This window comes from Pleurodeles waltl, chromosome 2_2, assembly GCF_031143425.1.
Source record: "Pleurodeles waltl isolate 20211129_DDA chromosome 2_2, aPleWal1.hap1.20221129, whole genome shotgun sequence".
Classification (NCBI taxonomy): Eukaryota; Metazoa; Chordata; class Amphibia; order Caudata; family Salamandridae; genus Pleurodeles; species Pleurodeles waltl.
The window spans coordinates 206,716,807-206,739,866 of record NC_090439.1 but is presented as its reverse complement, the minus strand read 5'-3'; the positions used below and the strand labels follow the sequence as shown (position 1 = coordinate 206,739,866).

Below are 23,060 nucleotides of genomic sequence, written 5' to 3'. Positions count from 1 at the left end.
CATATATTCCTGTTATATATTGCATAATGGTAGGGGTCTTTATAACAATGACTCTCCTCTTCACAATACTGTTGCTTGGTATATTCATTATCCTAATCATTGCAATTCATGCAACTTATAACAAATTGCAGTTATGTTAAATAAAAAACTATTATAACTTCACTGCATCTGTGTTATTGCCTTTGTTTGTATGAGACATAATAATCTGTGAGAAAAGGGTAATTTCCGTTTAACCATGACAACCCTGAGAGATCTTATTTTGAGTCCATGCGTAAGCGACTGCTACAGATCACCTCTTTACTATTGTGTTTCTGGTGAAGTACTGCTAGTAAGCCGGTAAGGTTTGGACAACAGTTACAACTAGTTGTAGGAAGAAACTTAGTCACCTACAAACGAAAGTACTGTCATCCTGAGACCAGCAGTCTTGCTCAGAGCAAGAGTCCAAACTACGACAGTACCAAGGGCCCTGATGCCAGGGAAGGTCTCTAAGGGCTGCAGCATGTCTTATGCCACCGTGGGGACCCCTCACTCAGCACATGCACACTGCCTCTCAGCTTGTGTGTGCTGGTAGGGAGGAAATTACTAAGTCGACATGGCACTCCACTCAGAGTGCCATGCCAACCTCACACTGCCTGTAGCATAGGTAAGTCACCCCTCTAGCAGGTCTTACAGCCCTAAGGCAGGGTGCACTATACCACAGGTGAGGACATACTGTATGTGCATAAGCACTATTCCCCTACAGTGTCTAAGCAAAATCTTAGACATTGTAAGTGCAGGGTAGCCATAAGAGCATATGGTCTGGGAGTTTGTCAAACACGACCTCCACAGTTCCATAATGGCTACACTGAAAACTAGGAAGTTTGGTATCAAACTTCTCAGCTCAATAAATGCACGCAAATACCAGTGTGCAATTTATTGTAACATACACCCAGAGGGCATCTTAGAGATGTCCCCTGAATACCTACCTGACTTCTAGTGTAGGCTGACCAGTTTCTGCCAGCCTGCCACATACCAGATACGTTTCTGGCTACATGGGGTGAGTGCCTGTGGCCAGGAACAAAGCTTGTACTGGGTGGAGGTGCTTCTCACCTCCCCCTGCAGGAACTGTGATACCTGGCGGTGAGCCTCAAAGGCTCATGCCTTTTGTTACAGCACCCCAGGGCATCTCAGCTAGTGGAGTTGCCCACCCCACCGGCCACTGCCCCCACTTTTGGTGGCAAGACTGGAGGAGATGATGAGAAAAACAAGGAGGAGCCACCCACCCGTCAGGACAGCCCCTAGGGTACCCTGAGCTGAGGTGACCCCTGATTTTAGAAATCCTCCATCTTGAGATTGGAGGATTCCCCCAATTAGGAGTAGGGATGTGCCCTCCTCTCCTCAGGGAGGAGGCACAAAGAGAGTGTAGCCACTTTCCAGGACAGTAGCCAATGGCTACTGCTCCCTGACCTAAACACACCCCTAAATTTAGTATTTAGGGGTGACCCTGAACCCAGTAAAGCAGATTCTTGCAACCTACAAGAAGAAGAAGGACTGCTGACCTGAAAGCACCGCAGAGACGACGGATACTACAACTGACTTGGCCCCAGCCCGCCTGGCCTGTCTCCAGACTCAAAGAACCTGCACAGCGGCGCATCTGACCAGGACCAGCCGCCTCTGAGGACTCAGATGCCTGCCCTGAACCCGAGGGACCAAGAAACTCCCGAGAACAGAGGCACTGTTAAAAAACTGCCACAACTATGCAAATTTAAAGAACTCTCTCTTCCCGCCAGAAGGGTGAGACTTCTTACTCTGCATCTGACGCCCCAGGCTCGAGTTCAAGAGAACTAACACCGCAGAGGACTCCCAGGCGACTACGACGACATGAGTAACCTGAGTCGACCCCCCTGCACTCCGACATTAACGCCTGCAGAGAGGATCCAGAGGCTCCCTGTTGGAAAGTACCATCTTGCCTGGCATGTTACCCCCATTTTTACTTGTGTGTCAATTTGTTTTTGCCTGTCTCACTGGGATCCTGCTAGCGAGGACCCCAGTGCTCATAATTTGTGGCCTGAATGTGTTCCTGTGTGGTGCCTCACTCTGTCACTGAGGCTCTGCTAACCAGAACCTCGGTGCTTATGCTCTCTCTGTCTTTAAAATTGTCACTGCAGGCTAGTGACCATTTTTACCAATTCGGATTGGCACACTGGAACACCCTTATAATTTGCTAGTATATGGTACCTAGGTACCCAGGGTATTGGGGTTCCAGGAGATCCCTATGGACTGCAGCATTTCTTTTGTCACCCATAAGGAGCTCAGACCATTCTTACACAGGACTGCCACTGCAGCCTGAGTGAAATAACATCCACGTTATTTCACAGCCATTTTACACTGCATTTAAGTAACTTATAAGTCACCTATATGTCTAACCCTCACTTGGTGAAGGTTAGGTGCAAAGTTACTAAGTGTGAGGGCACCCTGGCACTAGCCAAGGTGCCTCCACATTGTTCAGGGCAATTTTCCCGGACTTTGTGAGTGCGGGGACACCATTACATGCGTGCACTACATATGGGTCAATACCTATATGTAGGTTCACAATGGTAACTCCGAATATGGCCATTTGACATGTCTAAGATCATGGAATTGTCCCCCCCATGCCAAATCTGGTATTGGGGTGCCAATCCCATGCATCCCTGGGGCTCCAGCATCGACCCCAGGTACTGCCAAACTAGCTTTCTGGGGTTTTCACTGCAGCTACCGCTGCTGCCAACCCACAGACAGGCTTCTACCCTCCTGGGGTCTGGGCAGCCCAGTCCCAGGAAGGCAGAACAAAGGATGTCCTCTTAGAGAGGGTGTTACACCCTCTCCCTATGGAATTAGGTGTTACGGGCCTGAGAGGAGTAGCCTCTCCTGGCCTCTGGGAATGCTTTGATGGGCAGAGATGGTGCCCTCCATGCATAAACCAGTCTACACCGGTTCAGGGATCCCCCAGCCCCTGCTCTGGCGCGAAACTGGACAAAGGAAAGGGGAGTGACCTCTCCCCTATCCATCACCACCCCAGGGGTATTGCCCAGAGCTCCTCCAGTGTGTCTCAGACCTCTGCCATCTTCAATGCAGAGGTATGAGGGCACAGTGGAGGCCTCTGAGTGGCCAGTGCTAGCGGGTGATGTCAGAGACCCCTCCTGATAGGTGCTTACCTGCCTAGGTGGTCAATCCTCCTCTGAGGGCTATTAAGGGTCTCTCCTGTGAGCTTCTCTTCAGATAACGATTGCAAGAGCTCACCAGAGTTCCTCTGCATCTCCGGCTTCGACTTCTGCCAAGGATTGACCGCTGACTGTTCCAGGACGCCTGCAAAACCGCAACAAAGTAGCAAGAAGACTACCAGCAACATTGCAGCTCCTAATCCTGCCGGCTTTCTCAACTGTTTCCTGGTGGTGCATGCTCTGAGGGCTGTCTGTCTTCACCCTGCACTGGAAGCCAAGAAGAAATCTCCCGTGAGTCGACGGAATCTTCCCCCTGCTAACAGAGGCACAAAACTTCTGCATCACCAGTCCTCCGGGTCCCCTCTCTTCTTGACGAGCTTGGTCCCTGGAACACAGGAGCTGGATCCAAGTGACCCCGACAGTTCAGTGGTCCATCTGTCCAAATTTGGTGTGGGTAAGTCCTTGCCTCCCCACGCCAGACAGTAATCCTGTGTACTGCGTGAACGGCAGCTGCTAGGGCTTTTGTGCACTTTTGTAAGGAATCCTTTGTGCACAGCATAGCCCAGGTCCCCAGCACTCCATCCTGCATTGCTCAACTCTCTGAGTTGACCACCGGCTTCATGGGACCCTCCCTTGTAGTGTTGAGATGACCGCCATGCTTAGATTTCTTGAACACCTGTTCAAGTGCTTCTGTGGGTGCTGCCTGCTTCTGCGTGGGATCTCTGTGTTGCTGAGCGCCCCCTCTGTCTCCTCCTCAAAGGGGCGACCTCCTGGTCCTTCCTGGGCCCTGGCAGCACCCATTTTCTTCAACCGCGACCCTTGCAGCTCGCAAGGCTTGTTTGCGGTCTTTCTGTTTGGAAACGACTGCATCCTCCAGCACGCCGTGGGACATCTTCTGTGCAGAGGAGAAGTTCTTTGCATCTTCTGTTGTTTCAGAATCTTCAGCTTCTTCCACCCGGAGGCAGCCATTTTGCACCTTCATCCGGGGTTTAGTGGGCCCCTACCCTCCCTGGACACTTTCGTGACTCTTGGACTTGGTCCCCTTCCTTTACAGGTCCTGGGATCTGTCTTCAGTGCTGTGCAGAATTTCCTATCACAATTTTGGTGTGTTTCTGGGGAAGTAGGGTAACTTTACTCCTACTTTTCAGGGTCTTGGGGTGGGGTATCTTGGACACCCTTAGTGTTTTCTTACACTCCTAGCGACCCTCTACACACTACACTAGGCCTGGGGTCCCCAAGAGGTTTGCATTCCACTTTCTTAGTCTATGGTTTGTTTTGCCCCAAGAGCTATTGCATCCTATTGTATTCTACAGTGTTTTCACTACTTTTCTGTTTACTTACCTGATTTTGGTTTGTGTGTATATTTTGTGTATTTTACTTAACTCCTAAGGGAGTATATCCTCTGAGATATTTTTGGCACATTGTCACTAAAATAAAGTACCTTTATTTTTAGTAACTCTGAGTATTGTGATTCTTATGATATAGTGGTATATGATATAAGTTTTATAGTAGGAGCTTTGCATGTCTCCTAGTTCTTCCTAAGCTGCTCTGCTATAGCTACCTCTATCAGCCTAAGCTGCTACAACACTACTCATCTGCTAATAAGGGATAACTGGACCTGGCACAAGGTGTAAGTACCTTCAGGTACCCACTATAAGCCAGGCCAGCCTCCTGAATTCCCCCTGACCGCGACTGCCTGGTAACAAAGGAACCCGACGCCTGGAGTAGGTACTGCACCCGCAGCCCCCAGGACCAAGTGAACCACCTTCCAGTGCAGGAGTGACCAGCAGGCGGCCCTCTTCTTAGCCCAGTCTGTGGTTGGCCCGAGAAGCCCCCCTGTACCCTGCCTGCATCGCCTAAGGGACCCCAGGGTCCCTCCATTGCTTTCAATTGCAAACCTAACTCCTACTTTGCACACTGCACCCGGCCGTCCCTGTTCCGCTGAGGGTGTGTTTTGTATGCTTGTTTGTGTCCCTCCCCAGTGCTCTACAAACCACCCCTGGTCTGCTCCCCGAGGACACAGGTACTTATCTGCTAGCAGACTGAAACCGGAGCACCCCTCTTCTCAATAGGCGCCTATGTGCTTTGGGCCCTCCTTTGATCTCTGCACCTGACCGGGCCTGTGTTGCTGGTTCGGTGACTTTGGGGTTGCCTTGAACCCCCAACGGTGAGCTGCCTATGCCCAGGAGACTGACTGTGTAAGTTCTTTACTTACCTCAGAAACGTAACCAAACTTACCTCCCCCAGGAACTGTCGATTTGTGCACTGTGTTCATTTTTAAAATAGTTTTAGTTAAAATGGCAATAAGCTGTGTGTACTACTGCTTTGAATCAAAGTTCTATACTTATCTGTGTGAAGTACCTTGCATTTTATGTACTTACCTCAAATCTTGAATCTTGTGGTTCTAAACTAAATTAAGAAAAGGTATTTTTCTATATAAAAACCTTTTGGCCTGGAGCCAAGTCTTTGAGTGTGTGTTCCTCATTTATTGCCTGTGTGTGTACAACAAATGCTTAACAATACCGTCTGATAAGCCTACTACTCGACACACTTTCACAAAATAGAGCATTAGTATTATCTCATTTTGCCACTATAAACCTCTAAGGGCATCCCTAGGACTATGTGCACACTATCTCTCACTTTGAGACAGTATTTACAGAGCCAACTTCCTACAGACACATTTGTTTATTATTTCAAGCCCATCTGGCTCTTAAGCATTCAAGGCATGAAGCAGGATGGTGATGTCAAAACTTAAACGTATTTATAAATTAAGACAAGCCTTGCATTGGTCCTGTACATTGTGTGTCTTCACCTTGGCTGGCTTGACGTTTACCTTCATCAACGTAGGGACCTATATTTGTCCCTAAATCTAACCATTCTATGAGTTCCAAAAACGATTTCGGTGTTATGTGGAAAATATAGCTTCATTTGGAATGTATGGCTTTCAGATCCCCAGGATCCCATTTAGAAAGTATTGTAACTACTTACTTTAGTGTCTTCCTAAAAAACAAATCATTCAAGCTCCATTATACTTTTATGTTGACATCACTGATGACAGACAAATGTAGCAATTGCATAGCCTTTCTGAAAAGTTCTAAATAATGGATGGTTATTTCCCTTGTGTTTTCTTCAGAGAGCTTTGGATGTAATGTCTGTCATACCTAAACGGTGTAATGATATGATGAATGTTGGACGGCTACAAGGATTCGATGTAAGTTCCAAATTTAATATTTCCATTTCACAAAAATGTTTTTCTGAGACCAGTTTTCTCTTCTGAAATGAGTTTGAATGCAGCATCTAAACAAATAAAAAACGTAATTGTCCCATACCATCTATAGGGAAATTTCTGTTCAGTACTTAGAGCCACAGATTCCTCACCTTTTAAATGCAAAGACTACAGCCTTTAAACAATGCTGCACCTGAAGGAAACAGATGTCGGACATGGACTAGGACGTCATCTGCCTTTTGTACTTGACCTCCAAGCATGTCCAGATTTCTGTAACTAGATGTGCTTTATGGACCCTAAGGCCATCGGGGAGCATGAGCCAAAGCTGTAGGTCATTAGACACGAGAAGCGAGTTCCAGGTTGTCTCCGCATCCAAGTTTCAGTGCTGTTCCAGGTCACATTCTTCGGGTAAGTTGAAGATGAAGTCAAAAGACAATTCTAAAAGCAAGCACAAAAAATCCAAGTGAGAGTTCCCCACTTCATGCCACTTCTCTTGGCCAAGGTAGCCATAGAGAGGGTACCAGTGGCAGACGTTGGTTGTAGTTGTTATTCCCGCAACTTTCTGGTGCCCAAAAGGAAACAGTCTACCCTAGACCTTCCGGTCTCTCATTCTCTTCCCCAGAAAGGAGAAGTTCAAAATGCTCAGTCTGACTCAGGTCCTATCTGCCATGGACCCTGGAGACTGAACGGTAGCGTTGGACTTCAACATTCCCGTCCTGCTTGCCCACAGACGTTACGTGCAGTTTGTGGTATGTCATGAGAACTTTGTTTACCGCGCTCCCCTTTGGCTTACCAGCGCCCCATAGGTGTTCACAAATGTGATGGAGGTGGTTGCAGCTCATCTGTGCTGGCTAGGGGTTTCAGTCTTCCCCTACATCGACGACTGGCTGTTGAAGACAGGCTCACCCCGGGGTGTCTCCTCCCACCTCCAGAGTACAGTGAACCTCCTGCATTTGCTGGGGCTCTCTATAAACGTGCAGAGGTCACACTTAACTCCCTCTCAGACACTCCCTTTCTTTGGAGCTGTTCTGGACACAGTGCAGTTTTTGGGCCTGTCCTCCCAAACGGCGAGTCCAGGATATTCAGGCTATAATACTGATGTTTTAGCCTGTCTTGGATGGCATTGAGAATGACTCTGAGGCTGCTGAGCCTCATGGCTTTCTGCATCCTGATGGTGATCCATGCCAGGTGGCATATACGAGCTCTGCAGTAGCAACTGTGTAGGAGGCTGGCCTGGTTTGTAGTGGGTACCAAAGGTACTTACACCTTATACCAGGTCCAGTTATCCCTTACTAGTGAAATGTAGTCAGTGTCTAGAAGCCAGGCTGTCTAGAGGTAGCCTGAAGGCAGAGCAGCCAAGGCTGAACTAGGAGACATGCAGAGCTCTGGCAATACCACTGTTGTCACACAGTACTTACACATATGAAAGACAATACTCAGTGTTACAAAAATAAAGGTACTTTATTTTAGTCACACAATGCCAAAAATACTTTGGAGACTATACTCTCTTAGGAAGTAAATACTCAATATATACACTAGTAACCAGAAATAGGTAAGTACACAGTAGAAAAATAGTTCAAATAGTGGAAATCACCATAGGTTGCAATGGGCCTAAGGGGAACACAAACCATATACTAAAATAGTGGAATGCGAAAGTTGGTTTCCCACCTAGGCAAGGGTAGTGTGTAGAGTATGTGCCGGGAGTGTAAGAAAACACCAAAGGTAAGTAATGTACCCCACCCCAGAGCCCAGAAAATCAGGAGTAAAACACAGCAAGTTCCCTAAAACACACCAGAAGTCGTGATAGAAGATAATGCAAGAACCAGAAGAGACTGCAGGACACCAATGATGGATTCCTGGACCTGAAGACCTGTAGACGAAGGGCACCAAGTCAAAGAAGCACTGAAGAGTCCAGGGAGAACAGGAGCCCCTGCTAACCCGTATGAAGGTGCAAAAGTGGAACCATCGGTGAGAAGACAAAGTCAGTATTGCACCAAAGAAGGCAGATGCGGGTTCTTGGTTGGTGCAGAAGATGTCCCACGCCGGATGGATGAATGCAGTCTGGTTTGTGTTGTTGGATTTCGCCAACAACCCTTGTTAAACGTAAAGCTCGCGGGTAGCCGAAAATGGCGCACCCTGCGACCAGGAGGGTCCTGTGGCCTATACCCAGAAGGGGGAGACAGAGAGCCCTCAGAAGACGAGGCAGCGTGCACAGGAATGACGGACAAAGGAGGTGCAAATGGAGACACAAAGGATTCCCACACCGCCGGAGAACCACTCATGAAGCTGTGCATCACAGGATGGAATGCAGGGGGCCTAAGCTGTGCTGTGCCCGAAGAACTTCTTTGAAGGTTGCACACAAGACTTAGCAACAGCTAGTCATGCGGTGCACGGGGGTACTGAATTGCGTGGGGAGGCAAGCTCTTAACTGCACCATAGTTGGACAGCTGGACCGTGGGTCTGCCGGAGTCACTTTAGTCCACCACCCATGTTGCTGGAGAGAGGTGCCTGCTGAAGCAGGGAAGTGACTCCTTCACTCCGCGGGAGATTCCCTTGGGTCTTCTGGTGCAGACTGAAGACAGGCAGACCTCGGAGGATGCACGACCTGGAAACTGTTGCAGTTGCTTGCAGGAGCGGAAGTTACAAGGTTGCAGAAGTCCTCTTTGCTTCTTTGTTGCAGTTTTGTAGAGTTCCTAGTGCAGTCAGCGATTGATCCGTCGGTAGAAGATGAATTAAAGGATGCAGAGGATTCCTGCTGAAGTCTTGCAATCCGAATCTGAAGAAACAACCAGAGGACAGACCCTAAATAGCACTGAAAGTGGGATTGGTCGCCTTACCAGGTAAGCAGGAGGCGTCTCTGACGTAACCTGCTGGCACAGCCACTCAGATGCTCCCAGATTTCCCTGACCATCCTGAAAACAAGATGGCAAAACCCAAGGACACTCAGGAGGAGCAGGGGAGTGGCCACTCCCCTTTCCTTTGTCCAGTTTCGTGCCAGAGCAGGGACTGTGGGTCCCTGAACCGGTGTAGACTGGGTTATGCAAGGAGGGCACCATCTGTGCCCTTCAAAGCATTTCCAGAGGCTCTGGGAGGATACCCCCCCATGCCTGTAACACCTATTTCCAAAGTGAGAGGGTGTAACATCCCTCTCCGAAAGGATACGTATTGTTCTGCCTTGCTGGGATTGAGCTGCTCAAGCCCCAGGAGGGCAGAAGCCTGTCTGTGAGGTGGCAGCAGCTGGGGCTGTAGTGAAAACATCAGAAGACTGGTCTGGCAGTACTGGGGGGGCATGGTGGAGCCCCCATAAGTGCATGGGATTGTGCAACCAATACTGAAATCAGTATTGGGGTACAATTCCTAGTCGTTAGACCCCTTACATGGCCGTTTTCGGAGTTGCTATTTTGAGGCTGCATATATGTATTGACCTACATGTAGTGCACATAGGAAAATGGGCCTGGACGACGTTGGGGCACCTCTGCCAGTGCCCTCATACACAGGTACTTTGTACCCAGCCTTCAGGGTTGGAAGACCTGACATATAGATGACTTATAACTGACGTGTTGTAGTGAAAATGGCTGTGAAATCGTGCATGCACGATTTCACACAGGCTGCAATGGCAGTCCTGAAGAAGAGGTTGTGTGGTCTCCTTATGGGTGGCAAAAGAAATGCTGCATCCCATTAGGATTCCCTGGAACCCCAATGCCCTGGGTACCCATGTACCATATACTAGGGACTTATAAGGGGGGGGTCCAGTGTGCTAGTTTGGAGTTTGGACTGGAATATGTAGTCACTAAACTGTAGTGACAAATTTAGAATGAGAGAGATCCTGAACACGAGTTCTGATTAGCAAGGTTCCAGTGACTATTTAGAAAACAGTGAAACACACTGACAAGCAGGCCGTAAACCATAAGCACTGGGGTCCTGGCTAGCAGGATCCCAGTGATACAGTCAAAAACACACTGATATCATGCAGAAATTGGGGGCAACATGCTAAAAAGAGGGTAATTTCCTACAACCTGAAGTTCCAGTGGGTGCAGCATCAGGGGAATCTCTCAGACATGGTCCAGATCTCTGAGGGAACTGCGCAAGATCTGCACTGGTGGCTTTAGAACCGCGACTGGATCAAAGGCAGATCTCTTTCCCTTCCCCAATCAGATCTGACAGTAGTGACAGATGCATCAATCTTGGATGGGGCGATAGGATAGGAGAGGCAGAGATCAGAGGTGTCTGGTGTTTGGTCTCTGGTGGAGTCCGAGCTCCACATCATTCTTCTGGAGCTCTGGGCGATCCAGCTTGCATTGAAAATATTCCTCCCCTGTCTCAAAGGGAATGTGGTGCAGGTGTTCACGGACAACACCACCACCATGTGGTACTGCAACAAGCAGGGTGGGGTCATGGACTCTTTGTCAAGAGGCTCTGTGCCTCTAGACATGGCTGGAATGTCAGGGTATATCCCTGGTGGCTCAACATCTGGTGGGCTCAGTCGTCAATGCATAGTTGATAATGAATGGTGTCTCCATCTGTAGGCGGCGCAAAGCCTCTTCCAGCAGTGGGGCGAGTCTTGGTTAGATCTGTTCACCTCCACAGAACGCGCAATGTCAGCCGTTCTATGCTTTGGAGGTTCCAAGGCAGCACTCATCTTTTCATCTTGAGTGGAACTCAGGCCTCCTTTCCACCTATACCACTTCTGCCCCAAATTCTCAAGACTTTCAAGATTGACTAGCACAAGTAATTTTTGTGGCTCCAGGCTGGGCACAAAGAGTATAGTAACTTGAGCTTCTGAGCATGCCCGTCCATCCTTCATTCAGACTGCCTCTTTGGAAGGACCTTCTGTCACGGCAGCAGGGGACGGTTTTGCCATAGAGCCTGTCCAGTCCCTACTTTCTTGCATGGAGATTGAGCGATGGCAGTTGACAGCTTTGAACCTTTCGCCTGGAGTCTGTAATTTTATCTTGCCAGCCAGACGCTGCTCCACCAAAATGGTATATGGTTGTCGTTGGAATAAGTTTGTGGCATGGTGTTCCAACAAGTCTGTTGATCCCCTTTCTGCACCTCTGTCTGAGGTTCTTTTGTTTGTACTCTCTCTTGCCAAGAAGGGCTTTGCTTTGGGGGACCCTCAAGGGTTATCTGTCATCTCAGCTTTCCTCAAGCTACCTGACCATCCCTCCTTGTTTAAATTTCCCATTGTTAAGGTGGTGCTTCGTACTAGGGCTTCTTTTCCCCCTAAAGTTGTCATGCCCCTTCATGTAGGCCAGTCCTTCACCTTACCTACTTTTTATGCAACCCCCACATTCTTCTAAGGAAGAGGAGAGACTCCACCACCTAGACCCAAAAAGAGCATTGGCATGCCACCTCAGTCGCACCCAAGAGTTCCGGATGGATGAGCACCTCTTTGTGGGCAATGTGGGCACAAAGAAAGGACGGGCAGTGCAGAGAAGGACCATCTCCAGATGGGTTGGTCTCGGCATCAAAATATGCTAAGCTTTTGGCAAACAAGCAAGCCCCTGAGGGTTTGCGTGCTCACTCAGCCAGAGTGACTGCTGCAGCCACTGCGTTAGCATTCGGAGTTCCAGTCCTGGACTGCCAGGCAGCAACATGGGCATCCCTGCACACATCACTAAACACTACTGCTTAGACAGTCAAGTGCACAGGGATGACTACTTTGGCCATTCGGTCCTGCAGGACTTCCTAGTATAATCTTGGTTTTCAGACCCACCTCCAGAAATAGTATTGCTGGGGTATCTATTCTAAGGTTAGGAATCTGCAACTAGAAGTCTCTATCAGATGAACAAGTTACTTAACTTCAGTAAAGAATTATCTGGTAAAGAGATATTCTAGTTGCAGGTTCCTCACTGACCCTCCCATCCTCCCCGCTCTGTGAACGTATTTCTAGGGTCAAGGACTTCCCTTTCAGGGCCCTGGTTCTGGCACACCAGTCTGTGTTCTTCATTGCTCTATGCTTCCGGCGTGGAAAGTCATGAAAAGAAGCTGACCTCAGAGCGCCGCTGTGGCACCTATAAAATCTCTGGATCCAGTCTGATGTCTGGGTGAAATTCTAAGGGAAAAAATCTGCAAGTAGAATATGGCTCTACCAGATAATTAATTATCGGAGGTAATTAACTTGTCCTTTAATACCAAACATCCCTATCTTCAGTGAAGCCAATTGTGTAGCCGGGGAACGTGTATTTACCAGTGTCCAGCACATGCATTTAAAAAGGCTTCCCTGGTCACTTACTACGTCTAAGAATTGACTTAGAAATAGCAGGGGCATATGTGCTTGTGCAGATATGCCCTCACATGTAATATAATGCATGCCTGCCTTACGGCTATAATGCCTGTGTACCTTTAGGTGGCGTCGGTTGACTCCGCGGGCATCGTTGGTGTCGTGGTCGACGTGATGACGTCAGTTCTTTTCTTTCCACGCTGCCTACGTGCAGATCTGGCGAAGAGCTACCCTTAGTCATTTTTTGACTAACTACAACACTTTTGTCAATTCGTTTTTGATGAGTTTTAGATGTGTTGAGGGATGTCCCGTAAGACCGGATTCAAGCCCTCCAACTCCTGTCACCAAATGATGTCGGTGACCCATCCGCACCTCGTGTGCCTCTGATGTCTGGAGGGGGACCACGACCCAAAGTCGTGCCATGAACCTGAAGACAGAGAGCAGTCCCTAAAGCTCATGGTGGCCCGGCACTCAACTCCGTGTTGTTCCCGGTCTCGTTAGAAAGGAAGGTCAGTAGACCGTTCGCAGAGTCATCACCACTCTTCGTAATCCAGGTCATTTGGACATTCAGGTCATAAAAAAGAGAAGTCGAAGAAGGCCAAATGTTTTTCAATTTCGCCCTGTTGCTCAGACAACGGTACGCAGGAAGCAACGTTCTAGGCTTCTGTCTTTGGAGCCTCCGTCTGGGTCAGTCCCACGCCTCCCCAACTTTCCGGGAGCCGGTACTATCCCTGCTCAACTTGAAAAATGTTATGAGGCCATATGCCTCATATTTGGGCAGACCAACCCATCCTCGGCGCCTGCGGGCCGAGGGTAGTCAGTGAGGGCCCCCTCAGGTGCCAAGTCGTAAGCTTTGACCCCGACTCAAGAGGGCACCCCTGGATCTGCTTTCGGATGCGTCCCGACGCTGGTCGTGCCAACGCGAGCTTTCCCGGCATCAGGTCAGACGTCAAGCTCTCGATGTCAGTTGGGTGCACAATCGATGTCGACCCTTTATTAATTCCCGATGAGCCGGAAAGGCATTGCTCGACGCCGATTCCATTTTCCAAGGGCTATCCTGTGGCCAGGGCTGATCCTGACCCCTATGCTATGGGTATGGATATGGATATGGGGCTAGTGTAGAGGTGCGGCTGGACCCTTTAGAATACCAGCTTGACCCTGACATGGACTGAGTTCAGGAATTGGGTGACACCAGCTGGTTGGGCTCCTCCCCTGATGCTGGCATGCTTCCTCCCCCTGTCGTGGCTCCTATGGAGGAGTGAGGGTCAAACTCAATGGTGGTAAGAAGGGCTGCTGAGGTTTTGGATCTCGAGCTTCCTTCTGTGGAGGTTGGTACTAACCTCCTGACAAGGGGCTTAAGCCTGGGGCCTCCAACTCAGAAAGAACCCCTTCTTACCTTCAATGATGCCTTTACTGGTCCTTCTGGGTACCTGGTCCAGACCCAGCACAGCAACTCCTGTGAATAGGATGGTTGCCTGCCGCCATTGGCCTGAGCCGACCCACCCAAAATTCCAGACCCAATACCCTACGCCTCAGAGCCTCATCATCCAGGGTTAGTCATCCTCTGGGGCATTCCCTACCGCTCCCCCGGACAGGGAATCAAAAAGACTGGACAGCGTGAGGAATAAGATGTGTAACATTGTGGGCTGGATACGACCGACTCACTGGGCAGATCGGTTGCAACGGCAGTGGCCTTACGGCGCCATGCCTGGTTACGTACTTCTGGCTTCTCTTGGGATGTCCATCAGTCGCTCATGGGCATGCGCTTTGATGGCACCCGTCTCTTTGGAGACAAAGCTGACCTGACCTTGGAGAGGTTCAATGATTCCCAGGCTGCGGCTCGGTCCCTTGGCCTTTCTTCCACCACACACCCCCCACAGTCCACTTTTCGTCCCTTTCGTGGCCACGGAAGGGGCACCCTGTCGCATCCCCAACCCAGCCACCGGGCCATGCACACTGGACAGCCTATGCGTGGCTGGGGACGTGGAATCCCACGTGGCCGTGGGACAGGGAACCAGAGGTCTGTCCAGTCCACCTCTGCCCCCGCAGCAGCCTCCAAACCTTCCTAGTTCGTCCCCTCACTCCCGCCCAGTTGGTGGCAGAATCTGCCATCACCTGCCCCAATGGGAACATATAACCATGGACGGGTGGGTTTTGCAAATAATTCGGAAGGGCTACTCCCTCCCTTTCGAATCTGCACCACCACACATGCCACCATCCTTACATCACCTTTCGGAGGATCATTTGGTGCTTCTCCGCCAGGAAGTTGCGGCTCTCTTGGCCAAGGGAGCTATGCCAGTGCCAGAAGCTGGTCGTGGTTGTTATTCCCACTACTTTCTGATACCAAAGAAGGACAAAGGCTTGCGCCCTATCCTAGATCTTCGGGACCTGAACTTCTTCCTCAAGAAGAAGTTCAAAATGCTCACCCTGGCTCAGGTTCTGTCTGCCTTGGACCCAGGAGACTGGATGATAGCATTGGACTTGCAAGACGCTTATTTCCACATCCCCATCCTGCCGGCCCACAGACGTTACCTACGATTCGTGGTAGGTCACAAGCACTTTCAATTTACTGTGCTCCCTTTCGGCCTTACCAGTGCCCCTCGGGTGTTCACTAAAGTGATGGCGGTGGTTGCAGCTCATCTGTGCAGGTTAGGGGTCTCAGTCTTCCCCTACCTAGACGACTGGCTGTTGAAGGCGCCTTCGCCCCTGACAGTGGTCTCCCACCGCCAGACTATGGCGAACCTCCTGCACCAGCTGGGGTTCACTATCAACGTGCTGAAGTCACACCTGACTCCCTCTCAGACTCTCCCTTTCATCGGAGCAGTTCTGGACACAGTGCTGTTTCGGGCTTATCCTTCCCAAAAGCGAGTCCAAGACATTCAGGCTATGATTCCTATCTTTCAGCCTTGGTCTTGGGTTTCGGTGAGACAGACTCTGAGGCTGCTGGGTCTCTTGGCCTCCTGCATCCTGCTAATAACACATGCCAGGTGGCATATGCGGGCTCTGCAGTGGGACTTGACGTTCCAGTGGGCACAGCATCAGGGGAATCTCTGACATGGTCCAGATCTCAGAGGGTACTGCGAAAGACCTGCAGTGGTGGCTTTCGAATCCCAATCGGGTCACTGGCAGATCCCTCTCCCTTCCCCACCCAGATCTCTCTATAGTGACAGATGCGTTGATTCTGGGTTGGGGCAGCCACATGGGAGAGGCGGAGATCAGAGGCCTCTGGTCTCTGGCGGAGTCAGGACTACACATAAGTTTGCTGGAGCTCCAAGCGATCAGACTTGAGTTGAAAGCATTCCTTCACTCTCTCCAAGGGAAAGTAGTGCAGGTGTTCGCGGACAACACTACCGCCATGTGGTACTCCAACAAACAAGGCGGGGTAGGGTCCTGGACCCTTTGTCAGGAGGCACTACGCCTCTAGACATGGCTGGAACATCAGGGAATTACCCTGATGGTTCAACATCTGGCGGGCTCTCTCAATGACAGAGCAGACAAACTCAGCCGATGACGCACTGTCGATCACGAATGGCGTCTCCATCCGTAGGTGGCGCAAGGTCTCTTTCTCAAGTGGGGAGAGCCTTGGTTAGATCTGTTCGCCTCCGCAGAGAGAGCGCAATGTCAGCTATTTTGCGCGTTGGAGTTTCCAAGGCGGCGCTCGCTCTGAGACGCTTTTCGTCTTGAGTGGAACTCCAGCCTCCGTTACGCCTTCCCGCCTATCCCTCTTATGCCAAGAGTTCTCAAGAAAATCAAGTACGACCGGGCCCAAGTTATCTTGGTGGCTCAGGACTGGGCTCGAAGAGTGTGGTATCCAGAGCTATTGAGCATGTCCATCGATCCTCCACTCAGACTGCCTCTTTGGGTGGATCTTCTGTCGCAGCAGCAGGGGACGGTCTTCCACCCGAACCTATCCAACCTCCGCCTTCATGCGTTGAGATTGAGCGGCAATAGTTGACGGCATTTGCCCTTCCACCCGAAGTCTGCAATGTTATCTTGGCAGCCAGGCGTCCATCGACTGAAACTGTGTACGCCTGTCGCTGGAATAAATTTGTGGCATGGTGCACCAACAAATCTGTTGACCCCCCTTTCTGCCCCTCTTTCAGAGGCTCTTCTATTCATTCTTTCTTTAGCCCAGCAGGGCTCTGCACTGGGCACCCTTAAGGGGTGTCTGTCTGCCATTTCTGCCTTTCTTAGGCTTCCTGATCAGACCTCACTCTTTAAATCTCCTCTTGTGAGTAGGTTCTTGAAGGGGCTCACCCACTTATTTCCTCCCACTCCCTTGATCATGCCTCAGTGGGATCTTAATCTTGTACTTACTTATTTGATGTGTACTCCTTTTGAGCCAATGCATAATTGTCCCTTACGGCTCCTCACATTCAAAACTGTCTTTCTCATCGCCATCACCTCTGCTCGACATGCCGCCCTTGGGGGGCAGACCAGTGGGGTTTTGTAGAGTACTGGGGGGGGGGGGGACACAAGTAGGCACAAAAAATACACCCTCAGCCGCACTGGGGCGGCCGGATGCAGTGTGCAAAGCAGGTGTCGGGTTTCAGGTAGAAAACAATGGCGGGACCTGGGGGTCACTCTAGCGGTGCAGGCAGGCAGGCACGGGGGGGTCTCGGGAGAGCCACCACCTGGGCTAGGGAGAGGGTCGCCTGGGGGTCACTCCTGCGTTGAAGTTCGGGTCCTTCAGGTCCTGGGGGCTGCGGGTGCAGTGCTCTTTCCAGGCTTCTGGTCCCTTGTTCCAGGCAGTCGTGGTCAGGGAGAGCCTCTGGATTCTCTCTGCAGGCATCGCTGTGGGAGCTCAGGGGGGGTGCCTCTGGTTACTCACGGGCTCGCAGTCGCCGGGGAGTCCTCCCTGAGGTGTTGGTTCTCTGAATCTCGAGTCGGGCTTCGGGTGCAGGAGGTGAAGTCTCACGCATCCGGCGGGAAACATGCAGTCTTTGAAAGTTGCTTCTTTGTTGCAAAGAACTAGCTGGTTTTGAACAGGGCCGCTGTTCACGTGAGTTTCTTGGTCCTTTAGTCCAGGGCAGTCCTCTGAGGCTTCAGAGGTCGCTGCTCCCTGTCAGATGCATCTCTGGTTGCAGGTTTTCGAAGTTGGAGACAGGCCAAAGCAGTTGTCGTCTTCCTCCTTCTCTGCAGGCTTGTAGGACAGCAGTCCTTCTTGTTTCTTGAGGTTGCAGGAATCTGCTTTCCGGGGATCTGGGGAGCCCCTAAATACTGAATTTAGGGGTGTGTTTAGGTCTGGGAGGGCAGTAGCCAATGGCTACTGTCCTTGAGGGTGGCTACACCCTCTTTGTGGCTCCTCCCTGTGGGGAGGGGGCACATCCCTAATCCTATCGGGGGAATCCTCCAAACTCAAGATGGAGGATTTCTAAAGGCAGGGGTCACCTCAGCTCAGGACACCTTAGTGGCTGTCCTGACTGGTGGGTGACTCCTCCTTGTTTTTATCATTATCTCCTCCAGCCTCGCCGCCAAAATTGGGAGCAGTGGCCAGAGGGGCGGGCATCTCCACTAGCTGGGATGCCCTGGGGCGCTGTAACAAAAGGGGTGAGCCTTTGAGGCTCACCGCCAGGTGATACAGTTCCTACAGGGGGGGGGGGGGGTGAGAAGCACCTCCACCCAGTACAGGCTTTTGTTCCTGGCCACAGAGTGACAAAGGCACTCTCCCCATGTGACCAGCAACATGTCTGGTGTGTGGCAGGCTGGCAGGAACTGATGAGCCTACACTAGAAGTCGGGTAGGTATTCAGGGGGCATCTCTAGCTCCCTTGTGATTGAAAGTGTGCTGGGACCTTGCTAACCAGGCCCCAGCACCAGTGTTCTTTCCCTAAACTGTACCTTTGTTCCCACAATTGGCACAGCCCTGGCACCCAGATAAGTCCCTTGTAAATGGTACCCCTGGTCCCAAAGGCCCTGATGCAAGGTAAGGTCTCTAGGGGCTGCAGCATGTCTTATGCCACCCTGGGGACCCCTCACTCAGCACATGCACACTGCCTCACAGCTTATGTGTGCTGGTGGGGAGAAAATGACTAAGTCGACATGGCACTCCCCTCAGAGTGCCATGCCCACCTCCCACTGCCTTTGGCATAGGTAAGTCACCCCTCTAGCAGGCCTTACAGCCCTAAGGCAGGGTGCACTATACCACAGGTGAGGGCATATGTGCATAAGCACTATGCCCCTACAGTGTCTAAGCAAAACCTTAGGCATTGTAAGTGCAGGGTAGCCATAAAGAGTATATGGTCTGGGAGTTTGTCGAACACGAACTCCACAGTTCCATAATGGCTACACTGAAAACTGGGAAGTTTGGTATCAAACTTCTCAGCATAATAAATGCACACTGATGCCAGTGTGGAATTTATTGCAAAATGCACCCAGAGGGCATCTTAGAGATGCCCCCTGAATACTAGTCTGACTCCTGGTGGTAGGCTGACCAGTTTCTGCCAGCCTGCCACAACCAGGCAAGTTTCTGGCCACATGGGGACAGTGCCTTTGTCACTCTGGGGCCAGAAACAAAGCCTATATTGGGTGGAGGTGCTTCTCACCTCCCCCTGCAGGAACTGTAACACCTGGCGGTGAACCTCAAAGGCTCATTCCTTTTGTTACAGTACCCCAGGGCAATCCAGCTAGTGCAGATGCCCACACCTTCGGCCACTGCCCCCACTTTTGGCGGCAAGGCTGGAGGAGATAATTAGAAAAACAAGGAGGAACCAACCACCAGTCAGGACTGCCCCTAAGGTGCCCTAAGCTGAGGTGACCCATGCCTTTAGAAATCCTCCATCTTGAGATTGGAGGATTCCCCAAATAGGATTAGGGATGTGCCCCCTCCCCACAGGGAGGAGGCACAAAGAGGGTGTAGCCTCCCTCCAGGAGAGTAGCCATTGGCTACTGCACATCCCTAAATCTAGTATTTAGGGGCACCCCAGAAAATCATATTCCTGAAACAAGAAGGAGGACTGCTGATCTGAAAGCCCTGCAGAGACGACGGAGACGACAACTGACTTAGCCCCAGCCCTACCGACCTGTCTCCAGACTCAAAGAAACTGCACAGCGGCAGTGTTCAAAAATAGCAACAACTTTGCCAGTTTCTTGCAACTTTCAAAGACTTTACTCTTACCGCCTGAAGCGTGAGACTTCACACTCTGCACCCGACCCCACAGCTTGAGCTCCAGAGAACCAACACTGCAGGGAGGACTCCCAGGCGACTGCAACCTTGTGAGTAACCTGAGACGACCTCCCTGGATCCCCACAGCGACGCATGCAGAAAGAATCCCGAGGCTCCCCCGACCGCAACTGTCTGGAACAAAGAACCCGACACCTGTACCAAGCACTGCACCCGCAGTCCCCAGGACCAGAAGGAACCGAACTCCAGTGCAGGAGTGACCATCAGGCGACCCTCTGCCTAGCCCAGTCGGTGGCTGGCCCGAGAAGCCCCCCTGTGCCCTGCCTGCACTGCTAGAGTGACCCCCAGGTCCCTCCATTGATTCCTATTGAAAACCCTACGCCTGCTAAGCACACTGCACCCGGCCGCCTCTGGGCCGCTGAGGGTGTGTTTTGTGTGCTTACTTGTGTCCCCCCCAGTGCACTACAAAACCCTCCCTGGTCTGCCCTCCGAAGACGCAGGTACTTACCTGTTGGCAGACTGCAACCAGAGCACCCCTGTTCTCCATAGGTGCCTTTGTGTTTTGGGCCCTCCTTTGATCTCTGCACCTGAACGGCCCTGGGTTGCGGGTGCGGTGACTTTGGGGTTGCATCGAACCCCCAATGGTGGGCTGCCTATGCCCAGGGAACTGAACTTGTAAGTGCCTTACTTACCTGAGAAACCCAACCTTACTTACCTCCCTGAGGAACTGTTGATTTTTGCACTGTGTTCACTTTTAAAATAGCTTATTGCCATTTTTAACTAAAACTGTGTATGTTACTGCTCATATTCAAAGTTCCTTACTTACCTGTGTGGAGTACCTTGTATTTTATACTTTTACTTCAAATCTTGAATCTTGTGGTTCTAAAATAAATTAAGAAAATATAAATATATTTTTCTATATAAAAACTGTTGGCCTGGAGTTAAGTCTTTGAATGTGTGTTCCTCATTTATAACCGGTGTGTGTACAACAAATGCTTAACCCTACCCTCTGATAAGCCTACTGCTCGACCACATTACCACAAAATAGAGCATTAGTATTATCTGATTTTGCCACTATCAACCTCTAAGGGGAACCCTTTGCACACTATATCTCACTTTGAGATAGTATATACAGAGCCAACTTCCTACAACTGTTCTCTCTAACACCTGGTTAGGCAATATGGTGTGAACACACGATTGATACAGGGGACAAACTGACCATGTTAGAGACTACATCAAATCAGAAGTGAAAAAAGATGCTGGACCTGGGAGTCATAAAGCACTCTGATAGCCCCTGGGCTAGCCCAGTGGTGCTGGTACCAAAACCTTACTCTCAGAATGGGAAAAGAGAAATTAGGTTCTTTGTTGACTTCAGGGGGCGCAACACTGTCACAAAGACAAATGCTCATCCTATCACTAGGGCAGATGAGCTAATAAATACACTGACATCTGCCAAGTATCTTAGCACATTTGATTTGTCTGCAGGCTATTGGCAGATCAAGTTATCAAATGATGCTAAACCCAAAACACAATTTTCTCCCATTGTTGGGCACTATCACTTAACAGTGATGCCCTTTGATCTGATAAAAGCACTTTTCAGAGGCTGGTGAAAACAGTCCTCCAAGGATTATGAGCCTATAGTGCAGCTTATCTATTTGATATAGCGGTCTTTAGCTCCACCTGGGGGGACCACCTGGTCAACCTCTGGAATGTTTTAGAGGCTCTGCAAAAATCAGGCCACACTATTAAGGCCTGCAAGTGCCAGATAGGGCAGGGGAAGGTTGTATATCTGGGCCATCTGGTAGGTGGAGGCTAGATCCAACCACAAAAGCGGAAAATCCAAACTACTTTAGATTGGACTCCCCCCACTGCAGAGACCCAAGTGATAGCCCTCTTAGGCCTTTCCCCTGGTATTACAGGAGGTTCATTAAGAACTATGGCTCCATTGTAGCACCTCTTAATGATCTCACCTCAAAGGGAATGCCTAAAAATGTCTTATGGACAGCTAGCTGTCAAAAGGCTTTTGAAGATCTCAAACAGGCCATGTGCTCTGCACCTGTGTTAAAAAGCCCTGACTACTCCAAGAAGTTCATAGTGCAAACAGATACTTCTGAGGAAGGGGGTAGGGCAGTTCTATCTCAACTTAACAATGAGGGCCAGGAGCAACCTGTAGCTTTTGAAAGCAGAATGTTGACCCCCAGAGAAAACATTGGTCACCCATAGAAAGGGAGGCCTTTTCTGGGGTCTCTGCTTTGCAGAAGCTGAGGCCATACCTGTTTGGCAGTCACTATATAGTTCAAACAGACCACAAGCCCCTTCTTTGGCTCAAACAGATTAAAGGTGAAAATCCCAGACTGTTAACGTCTACCATATGCCTACAGGAAATTGATTATACAGTAGAACATAGACCTGGGAGGAACCACCTTAATGCAGATGGACTTTCCTGATATTTCCACTTAGACAATGAAGACTCATCTGGGTAAGGTTTTAAAAAAAAATAATTTATTTTTTATTTTGTTCGAGTTAAAGTCGCAGTACATCCAAAACATTGTACCGTAAACAACTTGCACATATATGCCAGTCCCATCTCCCCCCCCCTTTCCCAACCAATCATCCCAGAGCGGACCCACACACAAATCTCCGGATTACAGAATATTTGGATCAGACTCTAAGACACTTTATCTCCCCTAGTACTAGGACTGTTTTCCCCTATAACATGATGTGTACTACAATTCATTCCGAGCACCCCTAGATGCGTCCTGGCCAGGTTCTTCCATTTCCTCTATCCGTTCGAGTATCACCGGCCATGCTTGTATATCTTCCTCTATATGATCGTTTCGTCTGACCTGCCTTAGCCGTGTTTCTTCTGCCACTGCCCATTCCTGGATATCCTTAAGCCATCCCTTTGCACTAGGCCCCTGAGTATTCATCCAAGTGATCGCTACTCAGCGCTTGGCTAATAATACAGCTAGCTGCATAAATGTCCATTCCATTTTTTTTACCTTTCTTTTTTTAATAGTCACCAGTAAGCACTTTATGGGAGTCAGTTCGAGTTCCAGCCCCCATATACTTCTCAAAGTTTGGAGCACAAAGCCCCAGAAAGTTCTGCACTATAGGCCAATTTCAAGCTAAATGTAGGAAGGTTTCTGAACGGGTGTGACACCTTTGACAGGTGTCCTCTTTACTAGGGTAGATTCTATGTAGGAAGATTGGGATACTGTGAGAAAGTAGCCTCTTTCTAGCATGGTTACCCCCACTTTTGGCCTGTTTGTGAGTGTGTGTCAGTGTGTTTTTACTGTCTCAATGGGAT

The 23,060-nt window shown here is 50.0% G+C and overlaps 1 protein-coding gene across 5 annotated transcripts in view; it reads left to right on the top strand.

The window, feature by feature from the left end:
- TRIO (trio Rho guanine nucleotide exchange factor) overlaps nt 1-23,060 on the top strand; it is a 3,522,386-nt gene that overhangs the window by 2,639,243 nt on the left and 860,083 nt on the right. For all 5 annotated transcript variants that reach the window (XR_011200906.1, XM_069219639.1, XM_069219640.1 and 2 more), the window contains exon 45: nt 6,313-6,390. Coding sequence is in view for 4 of the 5 variants with exons in the window: in XM_069219639.1 (XP_069075740.1) it covers nt 6,313-6,390 (78 nt within the window). In the remaining variant the exon portion in view is untranslated. The remainder of the gene's footprint in view (nt 1-6,312; nt 6,391-23,060) is intronic.